Genomic DNA, 14,537 nt, shown 5'->3' on the forward strand with positions numbered 1-14,537 from the left:
CCATTGTTTAAAATCATTACTCAATAGTGATTCAGTGCCGAGATTATTAGGACAAGAGCATGATTTTGTCGTACTGGTCCCTATAAATTTCATGATATCTTCACATTTCATGACTCCTACTTTTGATTTTTGGTTGAAATTTATTACTCAACATTGATTCGTCTCAAAGATTATTACGACAAAAACATGATATTTATTTTGATCACTAAGTGCCCCCGCCTTGGCTGCAGATAAGCCCATCCAGAATACACTTCAGTCCATCGTAAATCGAACTCGAATATAATGAATGCAGTGGGTGAATAACCATGGCGGCGATTCACCTTGCGAAATTCTCATACCGAAGTGTCGTTCGATTTTCTGACCGAGAGTTTGTGCGCTGAAGAACAATCACTCAATCAACTGAAGCCAGGAAATAATGGTAAATATTCTGATAATAATGTCAGCTTACTTAATTGTCATTTCTGGCGTTAGCCGAATATCATTCATGAAATCCCTCCATAACCTCAAAAAAAAGATAACATATGTATATAAACCCGAAAAATCGTTGTAAATACCCTGATATTAATTTCTGTTCTCCGGAATGTCATTTCCAGTATCATTACAATATCATTCTTCAGGGGCCTACATAACCTAAAAAAAAGTGATGACACATGCAAAATACAATGAAGGAACAAATTTTCTAGTCCTCATGTTGCATAAGCATAACTATCAACATTTCTCCATCCCCAAATTATCATTAAATCTGAGTAGATGTCAAGATTTACATTGATAACCAGAGATTCGAGGTGATGTTTATATTGTTATAGTTAAGTTTTATAACTTTAATACCAGTCAATCTAATATAACAAACATCTCTAGACTTGTGAATTGATTCAGCTCCATACTTAAAAACAGTTCTATGATTAGCCAGAATTTCCTGGAAATTTACCAATGCGCAGTTAAATCTTTCAATAACGATTGATAAGGGACCATTTGCACTTTATAACACGACAAAAAGTAGTAATTAATGCCGGCTCCTGCTCCCGGTGACAGAATCAACCTGGTGGTTCCTCTGGTGATGACGGAGGTGGAGGGGATGGTGGAGATGATCAGGAAGAGTCTTCTTCCTCAAACCTGAATGTCGAGGATGCCCTCGCAAGTTTTCGAGAACAATGGCAGAGGGAGCTCGAAATTTCTCCAAAGAGAGACCTCCACAAACCAAATAAGACATCGAATATTGAAGCTATCGAGGAAGAATTATCTATAGAAACTAAGGTGAAACATTTCTGCAAATATCTCACAACTTCATTGAGTGTTAATCAACAAATGGATCGTAATTTCTGATTATTCAACAGGCAAAGAATTTATTTTTGAAAGGTATTGAGTACGAACAGAATGGAGAACTCTACGATGCAATCAGGTTCTACAAAAGGGCTGTACAACTCGTCCCGGACATTGAATTTAGGCTCTATGAGTCAACAAAACCGAAGGCTCGAGAAAAATTCGACAAAGATGAAAACAAAATCATTTTCGAGAGAGACAGGGATGATGACGATATTGATGATGAAGAGGAGCATGAAGACGGAGATTTACTCACTAACTTATCCAAGATTTTAGCAAAGAGTCAGTGCGTTTGCAGTCCTCGCTTTGAACAAAGTGTAAGAATTTTTCAGATATTTAAAAACTCAACTTAAAAATCCATGTCGCCCATTTTTTAAATCAATGGGTTTCAGACGACAGTATCGGAAAATGTATAGAAAATGTTAAGGACGTGAAAAGTATTCTTTGATTTTTCTCCTAAACTCCTCAATTTCCCAGATAGTCGGCAAATCATCTGTAGGATGAGTTGAACCTCTCCAATATCACAGGATAGGATGATAAGATTTGAATCAATCAAAGCCCGAAACAATATTTTCAAAGTGAAAAGAAAAATTCCATCTCTTCCAAATTAATAAATTATTACCTCAATAAAGGGCACTTGTATATGAAAATATCGTGTCATCTTTATGGTAGAAAGTTGCCTGATCAATACGAGAGGCCTCTTCCCATTTTCCTCAAAACTCACCGATTTCGGGAGATATTTTCAAATTAATATGCACGGAATTTCGAGACTTTCTCTCATCCTACCCGTTTTTTCAAGGTCATAAAATATATTTTAATGAATGAAAATGATTTTTAATTACCGAAAATTATAAAATTTTTTATTCAGACTATGCATATATCTGCTCTGCCCATGGAGATTATCCTCTACATTCTCAGATGGGTGGTGTCACCAGATCTTGATCTCCGCTCCCTGGAAATGTTCTCAGGGACCTGTCGAGGCTTTTTCATTTCAGCGAGGGATCCGGAGATATGGCGACTGGCTTGTGTGAGGGTGTGGGGAGTTAATTGTGGTAATTTCGAGCCTAAATATCGTTCCTGGAGAGATATGTACCTGCAAAGACCTAGATTACGTTACAATGGCTGTTATATTAGTAAAAATACGTACATCAGGCATGGAGAGAACAGTTTTCAGGACCAGTTCTATCGGCCTTGGCACTTGGTCGAGTATTTCAGATATATAAGGTAATTGTCTTTATTCAATTGTATAATCATTTTTTTATTTTTTTCATATCTTATTAAATAGAGAATTGCATATTATTTATTAAATTTGCACATAGAAATCTCTGTTTCATCTGGTTCTCTGGTCAATGAAAAAAATAGGCACTTATTTGTGATTTTTTTCATTGCAGATTCTTTCCAGAGGGTCGAGTCCTAATGTTAACATCGACAGATGATGCGCAAAGCTGTGTTAATTTATTGAAAAATCGTTATCCCAGAAATCCAAATATTTTGATTGGTTACTACAGGCTGCATGAGAATCGTGTTACCCTCATGTTGAAGAAACAAGAGACCAGATCGAATAATAATATTTACAGGAAGAAGAGGAAAGAAGTTGCGCATGACAGTGGAGAACAAACATTTCACGTTGTAAGTTGAATATCAAATCATGATGTTTATCTAAATTTTCATCATTAAAATTTTCGTAATGCGTTAATCAATTCTTGGTCATTTTTAATATGCTCTCAATTGCGCTGCAGGAATTTGAGATTCAAACAAATCAGAAAAGAGCAAATTTTCAACTCAATTGGGTGCGTTACAATATATTCACGAAGTACAAAAATGGTCAAGAGGGCACGACGTGCCTGAACTCATCAGGACGATATCCATCATTCAAATTCACTCGAGCCAAGAGTTACACGCAGGAGAGTGAGGCACCACTTCAGTAAATAAGTTTATTACAATCTTTCATTTTTAATTAGTGGAAGTTGAGAAACAAAAGATTTTAACAAATTAAATTCTTAGGATGCAATCACGTTGTATTTAAAATCGTGTATATTCAATTGCTTTTTGTTTCACATTTTTAGAAAAGAATTCATTACAATTCTGTCGATTTTATTTTTAATTTTCAAATCCGGGTTCGTTTAAGTGGCTTATCTCATTTTTTTGTAGATGGAAATTTATGAAAATGGAGGGGAATTTTATGATTAGGTTGAATAAAAAAAACAGCAGTCATGAAAATTTCAACTATCATAAGCTTTACTTGAAGACAATTGATTGGAAAATAGTTAGATTCAACAGATTTGGGAAGCCAAATATTTTCGCAGTGACATAACGTTCTCAGTTAAAAATGCACTATCTGAGGTATAAAAGATTTATCAATAAAAGATAAATCGTAACAATGTTAAAATCTTCTAAATTTCATAAAACGACAAATCATTCAACATTTAAATAATTTTTGATATTTTTTGAATTTCGATTATCTACCAGCAGTAAATTTCTATTATTACTGAGCCACCATTTTAATTTGAATAATTTTCAAGTAATCGTTTTGGGGGACGTCAAACATGAGCTAGATAATGAGCATTGAGGGTGAAATGCCCTGAATAACATAAATGAAATCACTAATATTGACTGGCAAAAATGAAAAAGAAATCATGTTCACGGTCCCTTTAATAACAATGGAGATCATTTGTTCTAAGTTTGTTTTCCCTAAATCGCTCTTAATGTAAATATTATTAATTCTATTATTACATTCTTTCTACTGTAAACGAAACAAAAATCTACTAGAATCGAGAAAACTTTTAAATTCTACTCTCAAAAGTCATATACAAAACGAAATATTGGATTTTCGATGAAACTCTGAATCTAAATAACGACTAATCGACGTCTGTGTGATGAAAGGGATTAAATCTGTACAATAAAAGATATTTTTGATGTGCTTGATTCAACAAGAGACTCATTCCCCACGTGTTATGAACTTCCCATTGAAAAATCACAGTTATCAAATACACCGTGGAACTTGATATCCCAATCACAGTATCTCATATGATCCCGAATGTTGATGTTCCTCTTACGATGAGAAAAAAATAATAATCCTGCATGAGAGTTAGAGATCATCGTGATGAGGAGACGAGGAGATAACTTGACAGGCTGATGGATCTGTCATCCAGTGGAGATCCTGAATAGTCGCTGAGTGCATCGACCACACTGCCAAAACCACAACCACGTGCATTATGTTGTGGGAATTCAGGACAAGGTCCACCTGACCTGACAACCACTTCTCCGGTATTCGAAGGGCTCCTATTGTGCCACCTATTACCGCAACTAGATCCTAGATAGTTTTGGCGGGTTATGTTAATTTGTTTATACTTATTTCAGGGTTGAGTAGATGTGACATTGGAATTTTTATAATTAAATTGAAGTAAATTAAAGAGGGAAATATTCGTTTTCAATGGAGAATATTTCGAATCAGATTAAAAAAAAATTATTATCAATTTTTGAAGAATATATTTCAATGATTTTTTTTTTCAATCGTTTAGAAGAATAAGAGAGTTGTGGAGATATTGAATGTGAACATGCATTGTGAAAATCCAATTTACATAGTATTCACCTGGAGAACAACGTGCTTGAGTGCGTCAGGATTGCCTCCACCAATCCGGAAACACCTGAGGGTCAGAAATATCATTCTCATCATGAACGGCGGTGAGAAACATAATCTTCTTTCCCAAGGTGACGTAGCCCTCATTGCCTATTGAGAAATGAATTATTACACAATGCCCTTCAATCTATTTGACTACGTGTGGGTTTTCATAATACGAATCTAGAGTGCACTTGCCTTCGCGAGGCCCCACAGGCTCAAGAATATGTACAGAGCCATGCAGGCGTGCCATAGTGGTCCAGGAAGACAATGAATAGACGCTGATATGAACGGCATTGCACCTGTAGTCAATCAAGTCAATTAAATTCGACAGCCGAACAATTAGTGAAAAGGTAATGTCACGTAATCTTCAATTTTATTTTTATTCAAGAATAACAATTAATAATTATTGTACTTCATTTTTCTTCATCGAATCGTTACATCTCCTTAATTCATCTCTTTAATTTCATTGTGTTTACAAAACTTTATGTTTGAAAATTTGACGTATAGTTTTCCTAATATGTTATTTCAAAGATATTTGGACGAAATAAGAAATTTTTCATTTAAATTATTGGTTAAATTAAGTGTAAGATTTTCATTGGAATAAGTACATTGTAGATTTATCAATTTTTAAAAAACATATTTGGCCAATGACTAAATAGATTATTTCTATTTTTTAAAATTGTTTTTTAACTCTCCGGTCAGGTTTTGCCTTCCTTCCATTGTACGTATCTTTTTAACAAAAAGATCTTATACTCCATAAATACTAAAGCCAATTAAAATAGGCGCTACGTGACCTTGCGTTCATGACCGCAATATGACGTAGCTCCTATTTTCATTGAATAAAACGATCGAACGATGCTGTTTCTAAAGATAAAATCAGTCCTAAAAGCTCACGATGATGATTTCACACCTCTCATCGGAGTCCTAAATCGATAAATCATTAACATCTCACCAATACTCTGGACAACCCAGATACCAAGCATATCCAGTTTGAGCAGTCTCCGATAAACAGCCTCTCCATGATTCAGGTTCATGAACAAATGGTATAAAAACGACCCTAGCCAGGGGCTTGCGGCTCCGATGAGATGACACCAAGATAGAAATCCGTAAAAGGCACCTTGGTCGCTCCACGGCAGACAATAAGGGACCGTTATCAGGATGCAGAGAATGGCGAAACCTTGAACGGAGTTGCGGAAGAGGTAAGAGGAGTGATGAAGAGAAGGCACGATATTCATTCTACACCCTTCGATCACTTCCGCCCCTTTCCACCCACCCTCAGCCAGTCCCCTGTTCTATTCGAGAGTTGACCCGGTGTTATCTAAGCTGACCTTGACCCCAATCTCGGGGAGTGATCCACTTAAACTTCCACGTGCCACCCCTCGATATTCAGATTGAGAAGGAAATAACGAAACGACGTTATTATAAGCCGAAAAATACCGAATGAAAAATTTTGATTTTTTTTTTTAATCTGGGGAAAGATTATTGTTTGATAATTAATCTCAAAAAACATGATTAATTAATGAATTCCTGGGATTGGAGTAGATTTTGAAACTATGCCATCAACATAGGAAATTAAGGATACGTGTTTGATCGTAGTAAAAGATTCATCACTAAACTTTTTTTAAAATCCTCCTTCCACTCTTCCCTCATTGTAAATATAGAAAATACCCCTGAGGGACCCACTGAAATCATAATTATTTATGCATTAAAAAATTACTTCGCCACATATTCGGCACAATCTTCTCCCGAAATTAAAGGTATAAAAATCGAAACCACTGAAATCTCACATTTAATATATAAAAAACAATTCTATGTGTGTTTTTATTAAAAAGTTCATCACTGAAAACTTAAACAAAAGTTATGAGGCCACCTCACCACCCTCAACTCACCATGGGTCATGATATTAACTGTTTCATTATGAACGTAAAAAAGACTCCTAAGGCACCCGCTGAAGTCTGTAAGAGGCCTGTACCCCGTCCTAATATGCGGATTGAACTGCAAATGCCTGGGCATGTCACTCCACTCTTTGAGAGAAACATTATCATCCCTATCCCGATCATCCCCAGTGGACTCGGTCAACCCTGGCTTTTTACTGATAAACTTGAAACAGACCAGTGTTATCCCACCCACCATAACCACGAGAGCCACAGTAACCGCCAGTTCTCGGACACAGCGATATATTTTTTTCTCTCCGTGTCACCTCAAATTCAACAAACACATCCGCATTGCGCGCCAGCACAGCCAACAGTGCCCAGAGCCTTCGCTTAGCAGCCGAGCCGTTCACACCCTACTACCCACACCCAGTCCTGCAACTGCAACCCCTCTTCCAGCTTGTCCAAGGTTACAAGTCCACCCCACAGCCTCTTGACTTGATTTTCCCTGGTTCCATATCGTCAGGGAGTTTATCGACCAGATGCAAAAACAAGTCTCCTCCTGGTACAGTTTTTATTATTCTCCAGTGACGGAGAACTACTTGCTGGAGACCGAATGACTATTATCATACCCAAGGAACCCTTGAACCGTCGATAACTGGAGTGAGGTCGTGTGATTTATTGTCGCCTAATTTTTTGAAGTCATTTCTCCATTTTCCATTGATTTTAGATTTTTTTCCTCACTGTGGAGGACAACCGAAGAGATAGCGCATGTGCTGGGGAGAGAACGTGCAGGGCAGGAGGGGTGAACTTTCAGTGGCGATTGGAATGTGGGTGGAAGATGATTGGAAGCATCACACGGATACTGGGAAGAGTTAGACACCAGTTTAACTACACAACTATCAGCAAGGTATGGAATGAGATTATTTTTGTGAAGTTTATTTAGCAAATGGAGAGCAATTCTTAGATGCGGCGGAGTGGGTGGGTAGCAGGGGGTAATCAGTATTGATTGACATCCTGCTGACGATGTTTACAGGAGGGAGAAATGCTTGGTGAAACTTGTCGTGACTGCGGACATGCGGAGTTATTTTTGTGACGGAGGGGGTGGATAATGTGCCATGCGAGGGGAATAATGATTTCTTTGGATTTTTTCAGGCACGTGATCGCACCTGGGGTGGCCCTTGGAGGTCGAGACAAGGACGGTACGACAGATGCCAAACTTCTGAAGAACCGCATAAGTTTTATAATCAAGGATTGTCACTGTTTCCTTTCGGAATTAAGGTAAATAATTTCTGAGAAGGTGGTGTGAGTCTTAGGGAGGTAATCACGTTAAGATTTCCTCTGCAGATATTTTTTATACCATGTTTTCACGTGAAAATTCAGGCGCGAGGAGGTGAAGGGGTCGGGCATTGAGAATTCACAACGATAAAAAATCAACGAAGTGAGTTTTTCCACAATATTTTCTAAATTAATTAAATTTATAGAAATTTTTCAATGTTCGTCCAATAAAGAGCAACAAAGCTGGAATCATTATATTTTGCACTAAACTTAAATCTAAATTACATTTGCCTATTTGTGGATGAATTATATATGAAACTTTCGATATGACACATATCGAACAACTTTGAAATTCCCGCGATTTCCTATGGCGCGCCATCTACAATAATTCCGGTTTGTGGGTCATCGGACTGTCTCCACAACTTTTTTCATCTCATCCATGTGTTTCCACGGCAAACGATGCCGACAATAACATCCCAAGTGTCCGTGTCTCCGTAACATTAGAATTTTATCAACCAAACTGAGATGTTCCGCGATTTTTTTTGTTATCTGTTTGACTCAATCGAAGAGACGTTGAGGTACTGGATTTTGGGTCAGGTAACTGCAAATCATTAGTTTTTTTGGCTTTTTGATTTACTTTAATCAGGTGTTGATGGGGGAATGAAGGCAGCAGTGAATGGGAACGTGTTTCGCGAGATATCAGAAATCACGATAAAACTAAGGTCAACAGCCAAAATAGTGCCGATTTACCTGATATTAGTTGGGACTTTGAACCACTGATTTCTCACAATTATCGATTTTTTCTTCGGAAATCCTTTGTTACGGAATCTGTCCTTGGGGCACCATTTTTTTTTTCATTCCCTTGAGGTTCCTGTCTTTAGCCGGAATATCACCCTCAAGATTAGTTTCACATAACCACCTGTATCACCTAATTAATATTCTAAGTACGACAAACAAACTTTAACAGAGGAGCTAATTTTATAATTACTTGGTGACCAAAGTCGTTGAACTCCTGAAAGGTAGCGAAATTCAGTAAAGAATTACTGTCGTGGAGAATATCTCTGAATCAACGACTAATAGTTGAAAAATTAAATTCCCTTTTATCATAATAAAGGAATATCTTTCAATTTCTGATAGATACAAAATTATTATTAAAATTTCTTGTGTGCCTCTCACTTTTCTACATGAAAAATTACTTTTTAGTTGTCAAATTTTTCTCCATATCTCATCAATAAAATCAATTGCTCTTCATCCCTGAATGTCACAGAAAAATAAAATCTGTCGTCATAATTTTCTGAAATTAAAGAAAATACCGATATGAATTCAAATGAAGCGCGCTAAGAGCCCCGCCGCCGATCTCTTAAATCGTCGAATGTCGTTAATGTCCGCACTGTAACTTCGTACTCTGCCCGAAGGCTCACGAAGCGAGCGCACTCGAGTAGCCAATCCCATTGATCCAATGTCCACGTCGTTGACACTCAATAGTGTTTTGCGTTCTGATATTTTATGCTCCTGGTTATCGAGTGTTTGTAATTACATCTGGCACCAACTCAGCCTAATTTATCTTTGGAACGTGAGTAAAACAGTCCACTCATCAAGTTATCGTAAAAAAATCTACCAGAACGGAAAGTGAGTGTCGAAAAGATCGAGTGTCCTCTCGTGTATCCCTCGTCTCCAGTGACATAGAGTAGGGTAGAGGGAAGCAGTGATATCAGAAGTAATTATTTGGTGATTGCGCCTGCGTCGCACTCCTCCCGCTAGGATCCTCTTTATTTCTCTCTTTGTCTCCCATCCCGTCCAATTATAATGGGACGTAATTTTTTCCATCACTTTTCATCTTCAAGATGGCGGCGGTAGTGCCGTCATACCTTATGGCGTGCGGAACTCGGCAGCTACTGTAGCTAGAAACGCGCGTGTTGGTGGTAAATCTGTTCCCTCTAAAAGTTTTCAGGGCTCTTCCGGTTATCCGTAGACCTAGTGTATACCTCAGAGACTTGAAATAGGGTTCCGAGACGGACAGCTGGAGGTTCAAGGTTGGAATCTTCAAATTTTCTTGAGTTTTAGAAACTGTGCAGCTCTCGTGGCGTCCTTTCTCGATTTTAGGGGCGTTTTTTTTTTACTTTACCATGAAACATGGGGGAGATACTGTGCTGGACGGGTTATCGTTATTGTAATTGACAATTTTCCCTTCAAATTACCTGAATTTTTTTTCAATAGAAATTTCTTTGGATTGCAACACATTTCATTGTATATTCTCTTCCATTTTATCATTGAATTTATTCAGTCCCTGGCACACATTCATCAAATCAGCTTTCATTACCGTATACATAATCGGTATAACTCTTCAAAATTCAAAGGAACTCTCAGGTAAAAAGTCAGAAAAATTTTCCAGAGTTGACGAGTCGATGTCATCGTTATTGTCAAATAACAGTGCTATACAGCAATTATCATCATCACGCTCTTGGTTGTCATCGATCGTCAATTACATTTGGGATCAAGCAAGCATATTTCGTCTGCCCAACGTAAGTAAACGACTCAACCCTCAACCAGGAGAGAAAGAGAGAAACACTGGAATGAGAGTTTCAATTGAGTGATCATAGACCTTTGAAACGAGAATGAAACACCTGGAATTGCTGTGGTGGAACTTAGGGGGAACGCATCCGTTTACCTTTTCCCTCCATCCTTCGCTAGTTTCATTAAACTCCACCTGAATGATTTCCCGTCTTTTTTCCTCCAAAAACGTAGAAAGAAACTGGCAATCATCTTGACAAGTTCCTAGTGGAGTAGTAGAACGTTAATTTACACATGAGCCATTACATTTGCTCATTTGAGTCGAAATATAGATATTTTTTTTAAAGAAAACAAAAAAAACTCCGAATTGGCTCAGGTTAGGGTTTACTTTGAATTAAAAAACCTGAGTCTTTAAAAAAAAAATACATTTTTAAAATAATTTGTTTATGTATTTATTAATCTCTATTGCGTAGCATCGATTATATCAATAACTTACCACAAATTAAAAAATAACCCACGAAAATTTTTGATTTTCCAGATGCCGAGAACCAGAAGACGTCATCGCTCTCACTCAGCGAATGAGCAGCGGTTAGACCACAAACGCAGGCGAATCGATTACGAGAGCCCCCAGAGCAAGGGCACGTACAGGTGAGAATTAATTGCTTTGCAATTCATTAAATATATATTCCTTTTCTCTCTGATCGTGATTTTTGAGATATTGATGAATCTCCTGTCTACCCAGGCGTCAAAGAACCCATTCAAAATGCCCTCAATAAATTAGGAGTAGTTAAGTTAGGGAAAAAAAAACAAACGAAAAACCGATGGCAGAGTTCTCTCATTTCAATCAATTAGCAATTAAATTTGTTAATTTTACAACGCTCTCCGTCAGGAAAAGAACAAAAATCGTCTGCCGTCATATGAAGCTCAATAATTATTCTTTAAGCGAACAGACAAGAAACCTGTAAATAACAATAATATTAGACTATGGAAATCGATAAAAAAATAGATGAGCAAAGCTAGAGATATTGTTCTCGAGTCGAGATTTCGCATCATAAAAAAAAACTTAACGTAGAAAGAGAAATTTTATGGATGCAAAACGCCAGATTTCATTCTCCGCAATGGTGAGAAGCTCTGTAAGAATAATCTCTACACTAAATCAGTCCCACCCCTAGTCTGAAGAGCCTTTGCAAAACATTTTCCAACATCGGATGATAATGGTAATACAGCTGATAACATAAAATCCACGTGGGTGTAAATGAAGTGAGAAAGTGAGAATTAACAAATGTAAAACCATCAAACTCGTCAGCCGAATCATGCATTTGGCAATGACAATTGTTAAACACTAGCAATTTGTCTCGCGGAAATCTGCGGGACATCGAGTGCTAACGGCTGGAAGGCCAATGCCGCTGAATCCCTTCCATTTAGCCTCCACTTGACGTTTATTTTGCTTCTCGTGTGTGTAACTCTACGGCGAAGCGCTTCAGTATCAGGCTGGCTCTCGTGAGTTGACGAGAGTACAACTGCATTCTTGTTAGCTCTTGTCAATTGCCAATAATATCAAGAGGAGGGAGAAACATTTGTGCTCCATTGAAACGTCGAATAATTACTCGAGATTCTGGTTAATCACTGGATGTCAAAGGATATTCTATTTTATCCAATAGTTCTGGGATTGTTGTGCTGCGAGTATTTTTTCGAATTATCTCATAGAAACCAAAATTTAATTGACATTGTGACACTGTGGAAATTAGATAGTTCGAACTTGGGACGTCAGACAAATTCATTCACTTGATCTGAATTCCTCGAGTTTTGAATTTTTCTTTAAAGCAACGAAAGTCAAATTCTTCTTGATTGGGACTTAAGGTCAGTTCAGGGGGGAAAAACATTTTAGTTATTGATTTTTTTTTCTTGTCAAGGATCAAATTTACAACTATAATTGATAACACTAATGGAACATTGTGGTCATTTGGTTGAAATATAAATGACTTGGTTGCACGAAGATATAATAAACAATATTTTCTAGCCCATAATTTCTGCAGTATCCAATTGCAACAACGGCAGATGAAGTTAACTCTTTTGTTTTCCACATCCTCTATTAATATGACACTGAGAATTTCTCGGTACATTGGTCGATCATCAGTAGAACAAGACAAACTGAATAAATCGGCCATCAACTTGCTTTCTTTGGTACGGCCGGAAGCACGCATTTGGAATCACTGTACGCGAAATCAAAGGCAATTGCCGTTTATTCCGAAGGTCGATCAGTTCAGAATACGAGTCATTCTCTTTTTACAACTTTGAATATTTGTTCGGAACTTTGTTTTGTTTTTTAATTGCGGGAAATATGGAAGGAAACGACTGTCTCCTCCATTACATGGGTTGGCGGTTGTGGTCACAAATGTGAACAATGATGGCACTGTTTCAGTAATCTGAATCTTGACTTCCTCGTAATGGTTTATTCATATACAGTGATGTTCGTGAGTAATTGAAATTGAGAGATTAGACACAATGCTGGAGAATTAAATGGGCAAACCAAAAAACAACTCTATTAATGAAGGAAATGTATACCGCTAATTTCATCATAACTAATTAGAATATTAATTTTATTGTGATGTAACATTGTAACAATTATAAGAGTTTAATCAAAATTGTGAAACTGTCCTCGGATTGTTCGAATAATTCAGGGATCGTTTTTGATCTCATGAGAAATTACTCCTCAAATTTCCCGTTACACAAGGTGACAAATCGTCATTAAACTTTATCCACGCCAATTAATTTCTTAGATATACTGAAAATTTCAGTCAACTCAGTATAATTATGCAACAGGAAAATAAATCCTCTGACATTTTCATTCAAACGTTCTATATAACTTTCAAGAAATTCACAGAGCAATCCATATACCACGTGAATGAACTCTTGAACAATTTAATTAAATGAGTCACTACAATACCAGTCAGTTAATTAAATCACTACATCGAGTTCTTAATCCGCCTTGTACGCAAGATAAAAAAGCTTCCTAAGCCATGAATCTCTTTCCATATCTGTATCGACGATAAAACCGAGGACATAAAGTGAACACGATTCCGAAACCCGAGTAGAAGGACGTACTGTCCTCCGATGAATGGATTGTCTCACTCATCTGAAATTCCTTGAATGTCACATACTTTATTACCATTAATTCATAACCAGATAATAATAAGTCATAACCAGAGTACTTCACTTACTCTCCCCCTAATCAGTAAACTTCCACCTTCACTAGAAACGTTATTTCACGCTTCCACAGGTGTTTATGAGGAGTAGCGAAAGCGTTTCATATACAATTTCTCCACATTGGCTTGTGAAGGAGAAAAAAAACAATCTCACATTGTGATGTACTGCCTTTATTACCATTATTAAATCAAGTTTTGTGAACAGGAATTCGTGAGACATGCCAGTGCTCCACGTATCACTTGCCACTTGGATGCCTAGGTAACGATAATCCTCCAAATTATCTCAACAAATTAGTATTTATCTGATAGTTTTAACAGGGTCATTTTAATTATCTCAGTTGATGATAATTTCAATCATTCCATTGACTCAGTTGTCAAAACTGAGGTAATAATACGTTATGATGCCTGGGGAGGAGATGTACTCCAAAATAATTCGCTTCCTGAGATGTATGACAAGATGATGACCCATTTAATCTATTCTAAAATTCAACCCAAAATTGCACCAAGGCCTTTGGACCAGTTCCAACGTATAGAATCACCTGAGAAGCTTCATTAAATAAGTCCGATGAAATTGTACTATAAACACTATTTTTGAAGCACTTGCTAGGACGAATGACTCATGTATTTTTTACACTCGTTAATTTCCGCGGAGCAGGAAAATTGCGGGAAGTTGTTAAATGTTTAAGTTAATATATCATGTGTTTAGAAACACCCCAAATATGATTTAAA

General features: G+C 37.1%; 3 protein-coding genes and 1 long non-coding RNA gene across 8 annotated transcripts in view; 2 read left to right on the plus strand and 2 right to left on the minus strand.

Moving 5' to 3' along the window:
- The first annotated feature begins 170 nt into the window (after positions 1–170).
- On the plus strand, positions 171–4,253 carry LOC135167547 (F-box only protein 9). Its single transcript, XM_064130847.1, has 6 exons — positions 171–418; positions 1,033–1,254; positions 1,335–1,637; positions 2,189–2,544; positions 2,712–2,949; positions 3,060–4,253. Exons 1-6 carry the CDS (start codon positions 416–418, stop codon positions 3,246–3,248), a joined length of 1,311 nt encoding a protein of 436 aa, XP_063986917.1. The 5' UTR covers positions 171–415; the 3' UTR covers positions 3,249–4,253.
- Positions 3,755–7,217, minus strand: LOC135167554 (progestin and adipoQ receptor family member 4). Its single transcript, XM_064130861.1, has 5 exons — positions 6,832–7,217; positions 5,895–6,119; positions 5,138–5,241; positions 4,913–5,050; positions 3,755–4,633 (listed from the first exon to the last, which is right to left on the minus strand). Exons 1-5 carry the CDS (start codon positions 7,073–7,075, stop codon positions 4,409–4,411), a joined length of 936 nt encoding a protein of 311 aa, XP_063986931.1. The 5' UTR covers positions 7,076–7,217; the 3' UTR covers positions 3,755–4,408.
- Positions 6,000–14,537, plus strand: part of Doa (Darkener of apricot) — a 22,759-nt gene continuing 14,221 nt past the window's right edge. Inside the window, exons 1-5 of one of the 5 annotated variants that reach the window (XM_064130799.1) lie at positions 6,000–6,141; positions 7,402–7,476; positions 7,544–7,723; positions 7,969–8,094; positions 11,141–11,250. In XM_064130799.1, coding sequence (XP_063986869.1) covers positions 7,655–7,723; positions 7,969–8,094; positions 11,141–11,250 — 305 coding nt within the window. In that variant the 5' untranslated portion in view covers positions 6,000–6,141; positions 7,402–7,476; positions 7,544–7,654. Of the gene's footprint in view, positions 6,142–7,401; positions 7,477–7,543; positions 7,724–7,968; positions 8,095–9,512; positions 9,665–9,936; positions 10,125–10,202; positions 10,262–10,483; positions 10,614–11,140; positions 11,251–14,537 lie in introns of those variants that run through there. The other 4 variants (XM_064130807.1, XM_064130815.1, XM_064130812.1 and 1 more) reach the window with 4 other exon arrangements.
- LOC135167579 (uncharacterized) lies at positions 10,546–11,244 on the minus strand. The gene is made up of 3 exons (XR_010299886.1): positions 11,099–11,244; positions 10,760–10,866; positions 10,546–10,659 (listed from the first exon to the last, which is right to left on the minus strand). It is a non-coding gene; the product is annotated as an uncharacterized LOC135167579 (long non-coding RNA).

The sequence above is a fragment of the Diachasmimorpha longicaudata genome, chromosome 1, assembly GCF_034640455.1.
Source record: "Diachasmimorpha longicaudata isolate KC_UGA_2023 chromosome 1, iyDiaLong2, whole genome shotgun sequence".
In the NCBI taxonomy this organism is placed as follows: Eukaryota; Metazoa; Arthropoda; class Insecta; order Hymenoptera; family Braconidae; genus Diachasmimorpha; species Diachasmimorpha longicaudata.